The 18,473-nt window shown below is 53.1% G+C and overlaps 1 protein-coding gene across 6 annotated transcripts; it reads left to right on the top strand.

The window, feature by feature from the left end:
- Positions 1-6,258: 6,258 nt before the first annotated feature.
- On the top strand, positions 6,259-18,441 carry MICAL1 (microtubule associated monooxygenase, calponin and LIM domain containing 1). 6 transcript variants are annotated; one of them, XM_024248274.3, is made up of 25 exons: positions 6,259-6,654; positions 8,126-8,426; positions 8,520-8,727; positions 8,998-9,102; positions 9,751-9,855; positions 9,965-10,120; positions 10,664-10,764; positions 11,806-12,063; positions 12,278-12,393; positions 12,580-12,706; positions 12,880-12,961; positions 13,478-13,625; positions 13,964-14,154; positions 14,512-14,600; positions 14,753-14,794; positions 15,034-15,117; positions 15,245-15,401; positions 15,700-15,776; positions 16,088-16,364; positions 16,639-16,733; positions 16,975-17,088; positions 17,214-17,307; positions 17,509-17,608; positions 17,706-17,779; positions 18,164-18,441. In XM_024248274.3, exons 2-25 carry the CDS (start codon positions 8,169-8,171, stop codon positions 18,310-18,312), a joined length of 3,207 nt encoding a protein of 1,068 aa, XP_024104042.2. In that variant the 5' UTR covers positions 6,259-6,654; positions 8,126-8,168; the 3' UTR covers positions 18,313-18,441. The 6 variants fall into 6 exon arrangements, with proteins under 6 accessions (XP_024104042.2, XP_054413967.1, XP_063581010.1 ...); XM_063724940.1 differs by having other exon boundaries at positions 6,648-6,700; XM_063724941.1 differs by having other exon boundaries at positions 6,648-6,762.
- Positions 18,442-18,473: the final 32 nt, after the last annotated feature.

Below are 18,473 nucleotides of genomic sequence, written 5' to 3'. Positions count from 1 at the left end.
ATTTACAATATAGCACCCTCTGGTTGGAGGACTCCAGTCCCCTCTGGTCATGTCTGGTATATTAGTTTGCCAGGACTTCCATAACAAATACCACAGACTGGGTGACTGAAAAAATAGAGAGTCCAAGATCAACGTGTCAGTGGGGTTGGTTTCTTCTGAGGCCTCCCTTCTAGTCGTCTTCCCCTGCCTGTGTCTTCACATGTCCTTCCCTCTGTCCTACTCTTTTAAGAACACCCGTTATATGGGATCAGCCCACATTAATGTCCTCATTTAATCATCTTTTCAAACACAATCCCTTTCTGAGATGCTGGGTATTAGGACATCAACTTGTGAATTTGGAGTAGGGGGACACAATTTACCTCCTAACAGCTGGCATCTAAGTGAGGAGGGGAGCAGTGTCTGGGACACACCTTAACCACTGGAAGCATGTCTCATCTTAATCTTCATGACATTCTGATGAGGTGAGTAATTATTATGCTTATTGTACATATGAGAACATGGATCCCAAAGAGAAAGTCTGTTGCGAAATGTCATACAGTAAGTGGTAGAACTAGAACTAGGGCACAGGCTTTTAAAACTTTAAGCTGGATTTCTTATCCCCAAGGTTAATAGAACCAAAAGAAAATGACAATTTTCTTATTAAATAAGTAATTTCTTATTTATTATTAAATACGTAATTTATTTCCTACTTATTAAGTTATTATTAAAAATTACATATTTAATAAGAACTTACTAATTCAGGAATGTGACCTGCTTAATGTTATAGAACTTTTTGACTAAAATTGAGGGCCTATGTCTGGAATTATAGCGTACTTTTTTCTTTTTTTAAGTGGAGACAGGGTCTCACTATATTGCCCAGGCTGGCCTCAAACTCCTGGCCTCAAGCAGTCCTCCCACCTCGGCCTCCTAAAGTGCTGGGATTACAAGCATGTGCCACCTGCATACAATTATAACTTTTTTACATAGAACAATAATAGTGAAAGTTATGGTCTACAGAAATTGAGTAACTACCGTATAATCATGTTAGTGTTTCACTACTATTGATTTAAAGCTTAATTGGTAAGAAAATGTGGCACATATACACCATGGAATACTATGCAGCCATAAAAAAGGATGGATGAGTTCATGTCCCTTGCAGGGACATGGATGAAACTGGAAATCATCATTCTCAGCAAACTAACACAGGAACAGAAAACCAAACACCACATGTTCTCACTCATAGATGGGAATTGAACAATGAGAACACTTGGACACAAGGCGGGGAACATCACATACATACCAGGGCCTGTCGTAGGGTGGGGGGCTGGGGGAGGGATAGGATTACGAGAAATACCTAATGTAAATGGCAAGTTGATGGGTACAGCAAACCAACATGGCACATGTATACCTATGTAACCTGCATGTTGTGCACATGTACCCTAGAACTTAAAGTATAATTTAAAAAAAAACTTAATTGAAATTTGCCAGTTGGATGAAAGTTACTAGTAAGGTGAAAATGTCTTAGTTAACAGGAGCCTCTGTAAGTGAGCCCTTTTTTCAAATTTTTGACTGAGAATATTTTAAGTTTAGGGTAGGTTTGTTTTATTTTTGTTATCCTTAATAAGCATTAAGGTAAAATTTCATTTTCAGTTTCTAAACTTAAGCCTAAACTCTTAAGAATTGAAAGAAAACTCTTTGTCTTGCTTTTGTAAACAGCAGATAAAGAGGAATGACCTGTAAAAAATCTGCTTGGCTTGCCTTTTGTAAATAGCAGCTCTCAAGGAGTGACCTCTAAAAGAAGCCGGAATGTCGTGATAGTTTATCCTGCTCTCAAATTCTTTACACATAATTAAGCAGCAAAAGACTTTAGCTTACTGGAGTGTGTGTGTGTGTGTATGTGTGTGTGTATTTATATATATATTTCATTCTACCTTGAAACATAGGACATCAACAGCTTTTAAACTAAAGCTCATTTGATGACATTCTCTTCTTTTTTTTGGACATAGGGTCTTGCTCTGTCACAGGCTGAAGTGCAGTGGCATGATCATGGCTCACTACAGCCTCTTAGCCTCCTGAGTACCTGGGACCACAGGCATGCACCACCACGCTCAGCTAATTTTTAAATTTTTTTTTAGAGACGAGGTCTCACTACGTTACCCAGGCTTGTCTCAAACTCCTGAGCTCAAGTGATCCTCCCACCTCAGCCTCACAGAGTGCTGGGATTACAGACACAAGCCACTGTACTCAGCCCACATTCTCAGTAATACAAAATGTAGGAATTTAAACACATTTTGGTAACAGCAAGGGATCTTAGCTTTTTTATGTGAGTCTGAAAAGTGGTACTACATTCAGTGTGAAGTGTGAAAAAAGGAAAAAACTTGAGCAGGGGTCAGGGTAGAGAACTTTTATTCTGAATTCCTAATATCCATAATATGTCACTTTAAATATAATTCAAAGATGACTTTCTAAAAGAATAGTTTGGGTATTGGTTTTAGTTCATTCATATTACTTTATCCTTGTTAAATGAAAAGTTAAACTGAAGCTTCCTTAGACCAAATCAGAGTTAAAAACAAAACTACATTTTAAAAATCCACCTCTCAGGATAATTTTAGTTTGGTTAAGTGGCTTCTGGATAAATGTTTCTTATAATCTTAGTGTTTGAAGGGCAAAGGCAGTCTTATTACAAAAATATGGGCAAGTATTTAACTGATCCTGAACTTAATTTATGTGTTTAATCTTTGCAGCCTCTCAAGGTAGAGTCCTTGTGTTATCTCAGAGTCTATGAAATCATAATTGTGCTTTGACTTCTGGGGAAGGTATGGAGTAAAAAGCAGCATACAGAGGAATAAGGTGGGAAGGAAGAATAGGAAAGAATGGGGGCCCCAAATTTGTGACTTACCCACTCCAAGCCAAGAGACAAAGCTGGGTGTCATTCCTGAAGGGGCCCACCTCACCCCCACACCCAATTCATGGCCATGTTATGTCAGTTTCACCTTGAAATATCTTTTGACTCCATCCACTTCTGCCATCCTCACTACACCATGTCACTTGCCTGTACTCCTGACAAAGACCTGATTGATCCTTTCTACCACCTCCTGCTGGGCTTTCTCCACTGGAAGTGGTGATCTGTTTGGGCTCACCATTGTACCCTTAGCTTAGCATCAAACAGAGTGCCTTGCTAAATGAATGGATTTGCATTAGTTATTAGGATAAATATGACCGTGTCTCTGCTCTGCTTAAAATCCTACAGAGTTTCCATTGGCCTTTAGAATAAAATCTCCAACTTCCTCTTGGGACCCTCTTCCCCATTCTCATTTCTAGTCATGTGGGTTCCTTGCTGTTCCCCAAACATACCCAGCTCTTTCTTGCCTGAGGGCTTTGTGGCAGGTGGTTTCTCAGCCTTGAAAGTTGTCTGCCCCCACTCTTGATTCATGACTACCCATCTGTCCTCTAACCTCAATCAAACCACGTTGTCACATCCTCTCATGGCGCACTCTACACCTTTGGCGCAGATATCACTGTTTTTAAATCATGGGCTTTGTCTCTGGCTATACTGCAGCCACAGCTTCCCGGCCCAGGACCATGGGTTTGTTGCTTGAAGATACTGGCCCGCAGGTACAAAGCCATACTACAGGGTGACTTAAACATGTCACCTACAGTACTAGGGACCCAGTTTCTGGGCCTAGGAGATAAGAAATTGGGAGGTGACAGAACATGGTATGGGGCAGAGGAAAGGGGATCCTGTCCTAATGGCTCAGGTTTTTAACCTAGGCTACTGCTAGGTTTTACCGTTAGCAAGAACATTAGAATGGGACTCCTTTTTTTCCTTTTTTGGACGGAGTTTTGCCCTTGTTGCCCAGGCTGGAGTGCAATGGAATGATCTCAGCTCACCACAACCTCTGCCTCCCGAGTTCAAGCGATTCTCCTGCCTCAGCCTTCCTGAGTAGCTGGGATTACAGGCATGCGCCACCATGCCTGGCTAATTTTGTATTTTTCATAGAGATGGGGTTTCTCCATGTTGGTCAGGCGGGTCTCGAACTCCCGACCTCAGGTGATCTGCCCGCTTCAGCCTCCCAAAGTGCTGGGATTACAGGCGTGAGCCACTGTGCCCAGCCTTAGAATGGGACTCTTTTTAAACTGACTTCATGTATCACCCACTTATTTGATCCAATATGAATTGGCCAGTGTGATTGTGCCAGTATTTTTAGTTCTGTATACACGTAATTTGAATCATGACTCAAGATTCTAATTAAGGAGAGAAATTCTTGTAGTTAACAAATAGCTTTAATAGAGTTTTTTTTTTTTTTTTCTTGGAAGAAATTCTAAGTAGAACTTGGTTTGGGTCTTCTAGTCTGTTCATTTCTTAGGACAGCATTGAATGATAGGATTTTGGAGTAGAAATGGGCTGAGAAGGCTGAGTAATTAAACTGCCTCCATTTAGAGATGGGCAGATGAAGTGTGGTTGGTGACATCCAAGGTCACACTAGGCTAGCGTGAAGCAAAGCTGGAATCCAACCAGACCTTCTGGATTCCAGAACGATGTATTCCCTGCTGCTTTATGCCCCCATGTTAAGTATTTAATTAGCATAAGTTGAAACTCCAAGTCAGCAGTTTGTAGCACTGATGAACTCATTATTGTTCTCTGATCTTCTTTAAAGACAAATTTGATGATGTGTCATTCATAGAGCCACATGACCCTGCTTGGCAAAAGGCATTGAGTCAAGCCAGACCCCACTAAGCCTCTGCAAAGGCAATAAGTGGAGCGGCTAGTTGTGTACCATCTGCTAGTGAAAGGGAAATGAGATTATTCTAGAAGCCAGGGACTGTCTCGGGATCTCTTATGGTCTCTGGATCTCAAGGACAGCAACCCTCTTATTTATTCCTCGGTTTTATTAGTGTTTCCAGTGTGACAGTTCACTTCCTCTTAAACAAGACATAGCTTCGTATAATGCCAGCCTTTCACGCATCATTTTGAATCAACCCTGGGGTGGTGGAGCCCAGGGTAACCCAGCTGTAGTGGACTTTAGAACGTTTTTACACTATATTTAAATATGGGTGTGTCTGATATTCGGCAAATTCATTTCAAGCCAAATGACGTGTCACACTCAAAAGCTAGGATGGGCCTAACTGAGAGGCTGCCCTAGTTTTCTGAGCGTGACCTGGCTGAATTCCCTCGTCTCTCCTGGCAGAGAACAGGCATTTCCCCTTGCTTTCCTCCCACTGCCTGCTTCTCAGCTCGAGCTGGGAACAGTGAGTGTTCAGGTCTTACTGGGTCTCAAGAGATTTTCCAGATGAAATGCAAAGTGAGAATAAAGGGAGAGCCCTATTGCCTCCCACTTCTTTATGGTCTCTGGATCTCAAGGACAGCAACCCTCTTATTTATTCCTGGGTTTTATTAGTGTTTCCAGTGTAACAGTGTCACTTCCTCTAAACAAGAAACAGCTTCTTATAATGCCAGCCTTTCATGCGTCATTTTGGGTCAACCCTGGGGTGGTGGAGCCCAGACAGACCTGGGCCCCCAAACAGCTCTGCCACTTGCTGTGTGCAGATCACAGAACCTCTGTGACTCGGTTTCCTTTTTGGTAAAATGGGACTGTTGCCAGCACTGATGTTGAGGGTAATACTCATAGGATGACGGTCAATAAATGAGACGATGTTTTTTAATATTAACTAGCTGAAAGACTGGACGCGTCCCTTCACTTTAGGCGCTGTTTCCTTATCGGGAATAGGACGAAGCTGATCCCAAAGGCCTCTCCAGCCCTTTTCAGCAGACAGTCCCGTGGGTCCTCACTCTAAGGCATTCTTTGAAGACTTGGTCTCTCTTCCACACACCCCTCCCATTCCCCACCTCTTAGTGGTGGTCTAACCCGCCCCGCCATCCCCTTCCCTCTCACTTCTCATATCCATTTGGAAGCTGCAGATTGCTGAGTTTCCATGACTTTCATCCGCGCCCTTTGCCCTCGGCACGGGCTTAGGGGTCGACCTGTCTCATGGGAGGCGCACTCTGCGCTTGGATCCATTCTGGGGCGCCCGGGCCGTGGATCTCCAGGTGGGAGACTGGAGGAGAGCGCAGACGTTCCGGCGCCACCCTCGGACCCGCTGGCTTTTCCAAACCTCTTGTGGAGCCTGAGCGCCCTCTCGGCCCGGCGCTGGGAGGCTGCCAGCGGACCTGGGACCGCGCCGGGGGCGGGTGGTCCTCGCCTTGCCGCGGGGAAAGAGCTAGCCATGCACGCGCAAGCGCCGGGAAGGAGCCCAGGCCGAGGGTGCGCGGTCCAGCACAGGGCGCCCTGACTCTCGAGTTCCTCAGCCCCCAACAGGCCGGACCCACCCGGAGGCCCCAGAGCGGAACGCGGTGTCCGCAGCGCCACGCCCTCGGGCGCCACCCTGCAGGCAGGGGCGGGCCCAAGACTGTCCCCGCTGGAGGCGGTGGAGGGATCCAGAAGTAATGAGATGCTAATGAGTCCCGAATAAAGCCCGGGCGGCGCCCCGCGCCCCTCGCGGAAGCCCACACTCCGCGGGACTCCAGCGCTCGCCCCGGGCCGCCCTGCATCCCAGCATCCCCGCCCGATCTCGGCGTTTCCGCCCCCGTCCCCGTCCCCGCCCCCGCCCTCCCACCCGCTCCGACCTGGTTGCCAGCCCGGCAGGAAGCGGCCCCTCCCGGCCTCGGAGCCGCCGGTAAGTCGTCCAGCGGGGCCGGCTGCGCGCCCCGCGGCGGGGTGGGGTAAGGTGGGGTGCGCTTCCGGGGAAATGCGGCTGCGGGCGCTCGGGAACCACGCCTGGCAGGTCGGGCAGGTCTTCCCTCAGCCCAGCCCTGCTCACCCCGCGTCCGGACTTTGCCGTCCAGAGTGTCGGGGACCCCCACTGCTGCTGCCCGCGGTCCAGCTCCCTCTCCATCCTTTCAGACCGCTCCACCCCTCTCACAGCCTTTGTCCTGGCGTTTCCAGGCTGGGTCGCCCCTTTCTCCCCTTTCGCCGAGGTCTTCCTCCTTCCACCCTCCACCCCCAAGAAGGATCTTTGCCCTTCCGTCTTAAGATTCCGTCTGCCCTCGTCCGGGCGACCCGCAGCGGGAGGCTTTCATCTCCTGTCTCGGTGCGGCGGGCTGGGAAGGAGGGGCAGCTGGATGGTGGAGGGGCCTGAGCCTCAGGGACCTGCCCCCACTGCCACTCACCCTCAACGCTGCTGTGGACACCCGCCTCCTCCATACCCTCTGACCCCTTCTGGGCCCCGCGTGAGAAACCCCCTCGGGCACCCTTCAGGCGGCGTGGGAGGGGGCGACAAAGCGAGGCCTTGTCTCCGGAGATTCCTGGGAGAGTGCGCCCGGGCGCACAGGGGGCGGGGCGGGGTAGGGGTCGATCAGGGAGGGGGGAACCTGGGAGGGGCGAAGCCGGCTGCGGTCGACCCCCAGCCCTACCCACGGCCCCTTGGAGTAGGGCACATTCACAGAGGAAGTGTTTTGACCACAGTGCGTCAGAAATAGACCCAGGCCTCCTTTCCCCAGTCAGTCGCAACATCCTCCCGCCGTTTGTTGAGGTAGTTTGGTGGAGGGAAGTGGAACCCACGCGGACAGAGGCCGTTTCTCTGTCAGGAGGCAAGCACGAGTGCTGAGAAAAACTTTGCCCTTGCCATGAGACACTTCTCACACCCAGCGTGGCACTGAGGCCATCAAGGGGCGCCGGTACAGGGACGCATGGAGGGAGATGGGGCAGGATGTATGCTCAGCAGCTGGGGTTGTGGGTACCAGATCTGTCCCTGTGTTGCATGCAAAGGCAGCTCTGTCCTCTCCACATCTAAGAAATCCCCCCACGCCCTGATTCCAAGGCCTAAGGAAGGCAGGCTAAGAATTCCTACCCCAGGGCTTGGAGATCCCTGGACAGGGAGGCTGAACTGGAGGCTCCTCTGGTGCCCCATGTGCCTTCTGTGCCCAAGACTAGTGTTTTTCACTTCCAAATTTGGCAAATTTCACTTGGAGTGGACGGGATAGCAGCTGTCTCTGGAGCAGATGCTGGCAGGGGAATGGGCTGGGAGGAGCAGAGCCAATCACTGGTGAATCCCGAGCTCCCTGGGGACACCAGCCTGCGCTCTTCGCCTCCCCTTCCTTTTTATTTCTTCTGTTCTCCAGCTTCTTCCCCTTTTTCCACCTCTCCAGCCACTCGCCTCTGCCCAGCTGCTGCCCTCCCCAGTAGGCCTCCATGGCTTCACCCACCTCCACCAACCCAGCGCATGCCCACTTTGAGAGCTTCCTGCAGGCCCAGCTGTGCCAGGACGTGCTGAGCAGCTTCCAGGAGCTATGTGGGGCCCTGGGGCTGGAACCCGGTGGGGGGCTGCCCCAGTACCACAAGATCAAGAACCAGCTCAACTACTGGAGTGCCAAGTCACTGTGGACCAAGCTGGACAAGCGAGCAGGCCAGCCTGTCTACCAGCAGGGCCGGGCCTGCACCAGCACCAAGGTGGATACACGGTGCCTGGGATGGGGTGTGGAGAATGCGGGGAGTCAGAGGAGGGACAGGATGCCACGCCCTCACTGCCCTGTGTGTTCACAGTGCCTGGTGGTGGGTGCTGGACCTTGCGGGCTGCGGGTCGCTGTGGAGCTGGCGCTACTGGGGGCCCGAGTGGTGCTGGTAGAAAAGCGCACCAAGTTCTCTCGCCACAACGTGCTCCACCTCTGGCCCTTCACCATCCATGACCTGCGGGCACTCGGTGCTAAGAAGTTCTACGGGCGCTTCTGCACTGGCACCCTGGACCACATCAGTGAGCACCACGTGGTGGCCTGGAGGGGCGGGTGAGCCTGGGCCTAGAGGCAGGCCAGTGGGGAAATGCTGGGCCAGCCAAGAGTCGAAGTGGACAAGATCCATATCAGCCAGGTGACCTTGAAGATTCAGGTCCCCCATCTATAAGTGGGCTTTTGGGCTGAGTGATCGCTAAGACCTTTTCCAGTCTGACCCTGACCAGGCATACACTGGTACATGGTGAGCTTGTGCTGCCCTAGGGTCCCTGTTCCTAATGTCCTCTCCCTTCCAGGCATCCGGCAGCTCCAGCTGCTTCTGCTGAAGGTAGCATTGCTGCTGGGGGTGGAAATTCACTGGGGTGTCACTTTCACTGGCCTCCAGCCCCCTTCTAGGAAGGGTAAGTATTTCTGTGCTCCCTGGAATCTCCCCCTCCCCCATCAAGAACTTGGCCAGTGTCTGAAAAAGGGTGGGCCAGGAGTGTCCTTTTTTGTTTTTGTTTTGAGACAGAGTCTCATTCTGTCACCCAGGCTGGAGTGCAGTGGCATGATCTCGGCTCACTGCAACCTCCGCCACCCAGTTTCAAGCGATTCTCCTGCCTCAGCCTCCTGAGGAGCTGGGATTACAGGCATGTGCCACCACGCCCAGCTAATTTTTGTATTTTTTTAAGTAGAGACGGGGTTTCACTATGTTGGCCAGGCTGGTCTCGAACTGCTGACCTCAAGTGATCCACCCACCTCAGTCTCCCAAAGTGCTGGGATTACAGACGTGACCCACCATGCCAGCCAGGAGTCTCCTTTTCTAATAGTGTGGCCTTGGGCAAGCCACTCTGAGCCTCAGATTGAGCATTTGCAAAACAAGAATAATACTTCCTTCCTTACCTGCCTTCCATAGCTGCTGTGAAGGTGTAATCTGATAGATAATATATCATTGCTGCTAAACCAGAGAGTCCTTTACACAGGTTTTGATGATTTCACTGGCTTGTCCTGAGAGTATAGGGGCTCTTATGACTTCTACACCTTTGTGCCTCTCATACCCCCTGCCCTAGGGAGTGGCTGGCGTGCCCAGCTCCAACCCAACCCCCCTGCCCAGCTGGCCAACTATGAATTTGATGTCCTTATCTCGGCTGCAGGAGGTAAATTCGTCCCTGAAGGTGAGTGATCACTTCCCTCAAAGAAGCCAGCATCTCTGGCACATCCTGGGCCTTTCTAGATTGTTATAACCCCCTCCTCCTGCCATTGTTCACCTACCGCCACCTCTAGGCTTCAAAGTTCGAGAAATGCGAGGCAAACTGGCCATTGGCATCACAGCCAACTTTGTGAATGGACGCACTGTGGAGGAGACACAGGTGCCGGAGATCAGTGGTGTAGCCAGGATCTACAACCAGAGCTTCTTCCAGAGCCTTCTCAAAGCCACAGGTCAGGGACCCTCTTGCTGAATTTCCCCTCCCCCTGCCTGACTGTGGCCTGGCTCCTGCCTCTCCCTTCCAAACTTGTCCCCACTGCAAGGAACTCCACACTTTTCTGTTTTTTTGGTCTCAGCAGCAAAGGAGAAGGAACCTGTCCCCTCAGGGATTAAGCAGGCACAGCCCTAGTTGACCACCCAGCATGAAAAGTCCTGGAATCTCTCAGAGATGAACCTGTGTATGGGAGTTTTGCTTAAGTGGTACTTCAAGAAGGTGCCTCTGTTTACTTTGATTTTGCACTGTCATGCAACCAGGTGGTGCAGGTCTCCCAAATGCCACCCCCCTCCAAGCTTCCCTCTTTGCTCTAAGTCCTCAGGCCTCCTGGGCCTGGGACAGATGGTTGGTTGTGTCATCAGGACTTGTGGGGTTCTATGCGTGGAGCACTCACTGCAGCCTAAGCTGGGATCCCAGCTCAGGTCAGGCCATGTTGGGATGTTTAGGGAAGGTGATGCATTATCAGGAGACATATCTACTGTCCCCTGCCCTGTACCCCCAGGCATTGATCTGGAGAACATTGTGTACTACAAGGACGACACCCACTACTTTGTGATGACAGCCAAGAAGCAGTGCCTGCTGCGACTGGGGGTGCTGCGCCAGGTGAGGCCCAGTCCTGGCCAGGAGAGGCTGGGTGGTGAGCCCTGGGAGGCAGAGGCTAGGCTTGGACATAGTCGACACCTGGGTGTGGGGACCCCGTCCTCTCCTGCCTTTGTCCTGGCATTAACTTCACCTCTAAAAGTTCTCTCGGCCAGGCATGGTGGCTCACGCCTGTAATCCCAGCACTTTGGGAAGCCGAGGTGGGTGGATCACCTGAGGTCAGGAGTTCAAGACCAGCCTGGCCAACATGGTGAAACCCCGTCTCTACTAAAAGTACAAAAATTAGCTGGGCGTGTTGGCAGGCGCCTGTAGTCCCAGCTACTCGGGAGGCTGAGGCAGGAGAATCATTTGAACCTGGGAGGTGGAAATTGCAGTGAGCCAAGATTGTGCCACTGCACTCCAGCCTGGTCAACAAAGTGAAACTCTGTCTCCAAAAAAAAAAAAAAAAAGTTCTCCCCTGGGATTTACAAGGCAACAGGAATCATATTCTGGGCTAAACACCTTATACCAGCCACAGTTGATATGTGTCAACTCCGTGAGGGCAGGCATTTTTGTCTCTTTGTCTGTTGCTTGCTGCTAATTGCCAGTACCTGGAACAGTGCCAAATACATAGTAAGTGCTCAGTATGTATTTGCTGAATGAATGAACTAGTTGAGTGCCTACCATGTGCTAGAGACTGTGTTGAGAGTTAAATTTGCATCTCTCATCTAATTCTCATGAGTATGCTGATAAATTAGGCATGTTGTTTCTAAGTGATGGACAAACTAAAGCTCTTGAGTTTGTGGCAAGTATATGACAGTAATGATATGGGCAGAACAGAGCCTGGGACACCCAGCAGCAGGGTGAGTGCTGAAGAAAGGGCTTTGAGAATTCCAGGCTGCCGGAATTCTAGTCCCAGCTCAGCCTTCAACTGCTGTGTAGTCTAGGGCAGCCCCTTCCTTCTCTGGGTCCCAGGATATGCACCTTCTGCACCCAAGGGGGTGGCACTGGCCCAGTGAACCTGCTCTCAGAGGTCTCTGAGGTTCTGCTCTGTTGACCATACAGGACTGGCCAGACACCGATCGGCTGCTAGGCAGTGCCAATGTGGTGCCCGAGGCTCTGCAGCGCTTTGCCCGGGAAGCTGCTGACTTTGCCACCCATGGCAAGCTCGGGAAACTAGAGTTTGCCCAGGATGCCCATGGGCAGCCTGATGTCTCTGCCTTTGACTTCACGAGCATGATGCGGGCAGAGAGTTCTGTTCGTGTGCAAGAGAGGCATGGCGCCCGCCTGCTGCTGGGACTGGTGGGGGACTGCCTGGTGGAGGTGAGGGGTTCAGGAGGCACAGGGGTTTCATGGTTAGGGGAGGGAGCTGCCTAGTATGGAGGAGGGGATAAAAAGGTCTGCCTGCAGAGGGGAGGAGCTAAGGGCTGCCTGGTGTGGGGACAGACCCTTCTGCTGTGACCTTGGTGGGTATCTGGGCTTGGGATGCTCCTGTTGGATTCTCCCTGAGCTGCTTCCTATTCCTCTGACACTGCAGCCCTTCTGGCCCCTGGGCACTGGAGTGGCACGGGGCTTCCTGGCAGCCTTTGACGCAGCCTGGATGGTGAAGCGGTGGGCAGAGGGCGCTGAGTCCCTAGAGGTGTTGGCTGAGCGGTAAGACCTGATTTGAGGGGGATGTGGGCAGGGCAGGACATGTGACAAGGTTCAGGAAGAGGGGCAGGGGTGCTGGGTGAATAGACGGAGAAATAGGCAGAAGAAAAGGCCTGGCAGTTCCTGAGGGGTAGGTGCTGACAGGTGCCCTTCCATTCATACCCCTGCCCCTTACCCTCACCCCCTCAGTGAAAGCCTGTACCAGCTTCTGTCACAGACATCCCCAGAAAACATGCATCGCAATGTGGCCCAGTATGGGCTGGACCCAGCCACCCGCTACCCAAACCTGAACCTCCGGGCAGTGACCCCCAATCAGGTCAGACCCCCGACACACACCAGCCTTCCCAAGCCAACCCCCTTCCCCCAGGTCAGGCCCTCCCTGCCCAGTCGCTGCCCTTTGGGGTCAATCCTACCCCCAGCAGGCCCTTACCCCTGGACTGAGGGGCTGTGTGGCCAGCCTGCCTTGAGACCTGAGCGGGGCTGCCTTAGGTACGAGACCTGTATGATGTGCTAGCCAAGGAGCCTGTGCAGAGGAACGGCGACAAGACAGATACAGGGATGCCAGTCACCGGTGAGCAGGCCTTCCTCCCGAGGGGTGACCAAAATATGTACTACCCAGCGAGGCCCAGGTGGTCCCCGCAAAGCAGCTGCAGCCTCAGGACAGGAGCAGCGTGCCGGAGCACTCGTTGGCTGGTGGGTTGGTTGGGGGCCTGCTGGAGGAACGGAGGGGCAGCACCGCACAGGCAGCAGTTCGCTGCCAGTCTGAATGGAAGCGCTTCAGTGTTTTAACCACCGTTACAGCCATAGCGGTGCTGGCAACCTCCCCTGCTCCCAGTTTAGTCTGCTGCCCTTTATGTAGCCAGTTGCGATTTCACTTTATTCACTCCTCTACTTTATTCCAAAGAGATTTTTTTAAAAGAGAATTGGGATGGAGGGCTGCTGATAGTGAGCTTTAGGCTGGTGCCCTAGTAGAGGTGGGTCCCTGACTCCTCCTCCCCTACAGAACCCCCACATGCAGCAGCTGGGCTCCCTATATGCCTGGGATGGGCAGAGGGGGCCTTGGGCACAGCGCAGCCTTCTCTCCCAGGGTCGGCAGGCACCCAGGAGGAGCTGCTACGCTGGTGCCAGGAGCAGACAGCTGGGTACCCGGGAGTCCACGTCTCCGATTTGTCTTCCTCCTGGGCTGACGGGCTAGCTCTGTGTGCCCTGGTGCACCGGCTGCAGCCTGACCTGCTGTGAGTCCCTGGCAGACCCACCTCTCTCTCATGGTCTCAGTGTAGGAGTTAGCATATCCAGTTGAGTCCTAGAGACGGTGTGCTTCCCTGCATCTGCCGACAGTCTTGTGAGACTCTAATGCATTCAGATAGTGGAGAGCTTTGTGAATGGCACAGGCCCCCAAAGCCAGGAGTAGTGTCACTGGGTTGGGCACTGGGTAGCAGAGACTACACACCTACCTTCAAGCCTTCTTGTACCCCAGCCGCTGCTTGCTGTCCCTCCCCTCCTGCTGCCCCTCCTCCCCTCAGTGGGGCTAGGTTCTTGTCTCTAGTTGGCTTTTCTCCCTGACATTCCACAGGGAACCCTCAGAGCTGCAGGGGCTGGGAGCTCTGGAAGCAACTGCTTGGGCACTAAAGGTGGCAGAGCATGAGCTGGGCATCACACCGGTGGTGTCTGCACAGGCCATGGTAGCAGGGAGTGACCCACTGGGCCTCATTGCCTACCTCAGCCACTTCCACAGTGCCTTCAAGAGCGCGGCCCACAGCCCAGGTGACCTGAAGGAAAGGCGGGCAGGATAGGTGGGATGGGGAGGTGTGTGTGTGTGTGTGTGTGTGTGACAGAAAGAGGGAGAAGGCGCCGCGTGTGTGTGTGTGTGTGTGTGTGTGTGTGTGTGTGTGTGTGTGTGTGTGTGTGTGTGTGTGTGTGTGTGTGTGTGTGTGTGTGTGTGTGTGTGTGTGTGTGTGTGTGTGTGTGTGTGTGTGTGTGTGTGTGTGTGTGTGTCAGTCAGAAAGAGGGAGAAGGCGCCCTCTGAGGGCCAGCCTGGGCTGGGTTGGAGAGTGACTCTCTGTTCTGGGAGTACAGTATTGGCACCCCCCTTCCACACTGATGCCCTGGCTCTCCCCGCAGGCCCTGTCAGCCAGGCCTCACCAGGGACCTCCAGTGCTGTATTATTCCTTGGTAAACTTCAGAGGACCCTGCAGCGATCCCGGGCCAAGGTGGAGAGTTTAGGCAGGGCTGGAGCTGAGCAGGGAGGAGTGGGCAGGGGGGTACCCAGTGGAGATCCTGGGGTGATGGTGAGGACATTCAGAAAGTGGGGAGGACTGCGAGCTCAAAACATCACACTCAGAGCTGTTAGGACTTATTGCAGGAAAACGCAGAGGATGCTGGCGGCAAGAAGCTGCGCTTGGAGGTAAATGCAGGCAGGGGCGGATCGGTCTCCTACCCCACATTTTATCCCCTTTCCCGGTACTGTCTTCCCTATTTCTCATCCCATGTCTTGTTCCCCACCCCAGGTCCTATAACCCCCCATCCAGCCTCCCTGCCTAGTCTCACTCCCCTTCCCTTCAGCCCCTTATGTTCATCTGTACGCATCCCCTCCCAGCTGGCCCTGCCCCTCTACCCTCCCTGCCTGAGCACTTACCTCCTTAGATGGAGGCCGAGACCCCAAGTACTGAGGTGCCACCTGACCCAGAGCCTGGTGTACCCCTGACACCCCCATCCCAACACCAGGAGGTGAGAGCCAGGCCTCGTGTGCAGGCAGAAGCCTGGGGAGGGCAGGGCAGGGGCATTTCATCGGAGGGAAAGAACTTTGGAGCTGGCCTTGGCTCCACCTGACCCTGTGTCCTGGGGGTCCACGCAGGCCAGTGCCGGGGACCTGTGTGCACTTTGTGGGGAACACCTCTATGTCCTGGAACGCCTCTGTGTCGATGGCCATTTCTTCCACCGGAGCTGCTTCCGCTGCCATACCTGTGAGGCTACACTGTGGCCAGGTGGCTATGAGCGGCACCCAGGAGATGGTGAGTGTGCCTGGGAGACCTCCAGAGAGACTCTGGGCCTGTCCCTGCCTGGGGGACAAAGAGCTTGATGGAGAGGCACAGGATGGAAACAGGCTCAAGGTGGCACTTCGTTCTCCTGAGCTCAGGGTCTTCTCTGTCCCCTGCAAAGCTCCAGATGTGTGGTTCTGAGGAACAGGAGGCTGGCAGAAATTCACCTGCAAATCTGTCTTGTTTTCCCCATCTTCCTTCATAAACTGTTACGTGTTTGGGCACTGGGCTGCCCACACCAGATGCCTCCTCCCCTCTCTACCCTTCCCAGGACATTTCTACTGCCTCCAGCACCTGCCCCAGCCAGACCACAAAGAGGAAGGCAGTGATGGAGGTCCTGAGAGTCCGGTAAAGACTGTGAAGGCGTGTATGTGTACTGGGGCATGGGAAGAGGAAGAGGGTCTCGTCAAACCAGCGCTTTGCTGGGGGTAACTGAATGTCTTCCTCTACTAGCATGTAAGCTCTGTGAAGGCAGGGATGCCTGTCTGCTTACACTTCTTGTTCTCTCAAGTATCTGAAACACAGCCGGACACTGTTTGTAAACAATTTTAAGCGAATGAATGCCAAGGCCCACCTTTGCTCTGAAGGGGCGGCCTCACCCCGTGACCTCACCCCACCCTGGGCAGGTCACTGACCAGACCACATGGTGGCTTTTCCAGGAGCTCCCCACACCAAGTGAGAATAGCATGCCACCAGGCCTCTCAACTCCCACAGCCTCACAGGAGGGGGCCGGTCCTGTTCCAGATCCCAGCCAGCCCACCCGTCGGCGGATCCGCCTCTCCAGCCCGGAGCGCCAGCGGTTGTCCTCCCTTAACCTTACTCCTGACCCGGAAATGGAGCCTCCACCCAAGCCCCCCCGCAGCTGCTCTGCCTTGGCCCGCCACGCCCTGGAGAGCAGCTTTGTGGGTTGGGGCCTGCCAGTCCAGAGCCCTCAAGGTAACCCATCCTCGCAGATGTGCTGACCCAGGGTGGGACAGGGTGGGAGCACTGGCTTCCTGCAGAGGAATTCTAGGGAGTACAGAGGGAAGTTGTGGGGATTCCAGGCCATGGCAGCTTCTCCTCTGCTCCATTCTCCTCAGTTCCTCCCATGCCCCAACACATACATTCAGTCTTTACCAGACTTGCAGGGCCTCTGTCACCACCATGCTCTGTTGCCTGACTGGGGCAGATGCTGGAGGCAACAGAACTTCTCAGTTCTTCTTCTTCTCAGCTCTTGTGGCCATGGGGAAGGAGGAAGAAGAGAGTCCCTTCTCCAGTGAAGAGGAAGAAGAAGAAGATGTGCCTTTGGACTCAGATGTGGAACAGGTGAGTGGGCCAGCGTGCAGCCACAAAACACTCTCCAGCCCACTACAGGAGAAACCTGCACTGGTCCACTGCACCCTTCTCTTGGAATGTCTTCTCACTCGGTCTGTCATATCTCTGGCCTCTACTTTTTCTACCAGAGCTTACCCCACTTCAGCACGGGTTATTTTCTGCCTTTCCAAACAACACTCCTATCCACCAGGGGGCCCAGGCCCTATCCCTGACTGGCCTGACCTTCCCATAGGCCCTGCAGACCTTTGCCAAGACTTCAGGCACCATGAATAACTACCCAACATGGCGTCGGACTCTGCTGCGCCGTGCGAAGGAGGAGGAGATGAAGAGGTTCTGCAAGGCCCAGGTGAAGCCCAGGGGTTCCCAAAATTCTGATGGGGTCAAAATTCTGAGCCTGAGATCAGAGTTCCTCCAGTGCTCTGTTCTTGAGCAACCTAGAGACTCCTGGGTATCCTGTCTTGTACCCCTCAGACTATCCAACGGCGACTAAATGAGATCGAGGCTGCCCTGAGGGAGCTAGAAGCCGAGGGTGTGAAGCTGGAGCTGGCCTTGAGGCGCCAGAGCAGTGAGTGACAAGCTAGGACACCCCTCTGCCTTCTAGCACCGTGTTCAGCTCCACGCTCCAGCCCGTAGGAATCCCAGTGGCTATGCCACACAGCTAACACATACCTGTGACACCCTGCTCTCCTGTCTCCCCTAAGCCTATAACTCCTGTGGTGCTGGCTGGAAGCCTCCTGATCACCCCACCCATCTTCCTTCTTCTCAGGTTCCCCAGAACAGCAAAAGAAACTATGGGTAGGACAGCTGCTACAGCTCGTTGACAAGAAAAACAGCCTGGTGGCTGAGGAGGCCGAGCTCATGATCACGTAAGGGGAAGGGGATGGTGATGGTGGCCCATGGGCCAGGTTCCAGCCCCTTGGGCACCTTAGACAGCTCTGCTTCTACAATCCCTGACCTTCACAGGGTGCAGGAGTTGAACCTGGAGGAGAAACAGTGGCAGCTGGACCAGGAGCTACGAGGCTACATGAACCAGGAAGGTAGGTGAAATGTGGGGAGAAGCAGACACATCCCAGGGATGTGTCATGCAAGCCTCATGATCTCAGATACTGACCAAGCAGCATGGTCCTCTAGTCTGTGTACCTCTGATACAATTCAGGAGGAAGCCAGAGGCGGGGGCTCCAAAGCCCCTTCTCACTTCAGTTCAATCAGAGCTGCACAGTTGGCTTTTATACAAGATCTCCTTCAAAAAAACCGTGCGGCTCAGTAGTGCTAGAAAACCACTGGTGTTGGCAACCCTCCTAATTTGGCAGCTTAGGAAACAAAGCCCGGGTTATAGAAATCACATAGGCTGGGATTAGGTTGTGGCCCTCCTGCTTCCCTGCCCCGTGCCCTGTTCTCTAAGCTTTGTCTCCTCCTTTTAGAAACCCTAAAGACAGCTGCTGATCGGCAGGCTGAGGACCAGGTCCTGAGGAAGCTGGTGGATTTGGTCAACCAGAGAGATGCCCTCATCCGCTTCCAGGAGGAGCGCAGGCTCAGTGAGCTGGCCTTGGGGACAGGGGCCCAGGGCTAGATGAGGGTGGGCCGTCTGCTTTCGTTCCCACAAAGAAACCACCTCACCCCAGCACAGTGCCACCCCTGTTCATCTGGGCTGCCTGGCAGAGAGCCTTGCTGTTTACAATTAAAATGTTTCTGCCACAAACAGGGTTCACACTGCCTACAGGTAGGAGGTGG

The sequence above is a fragment of the Pongo abelii genome, chromosome 5, assembly GCF_028885655.2.
Source record: "Pongo abelii isolate AG06213 chromosome 5, NHGRI_mPonAbe1-v2.0_pri, whole genome shotgun sequence".
Classification (NCBI taxonomy): domain Eukaryota; kingdom Metazoa; phylum Chordata; class Mammalia; order Primates; family Hominidae; genus Pongo; species Pongo abelii.
Note: the sequence above shows the minus strand (reverse complement) of the source record. Positions and strands in the feature narration are given on the sequence as shown.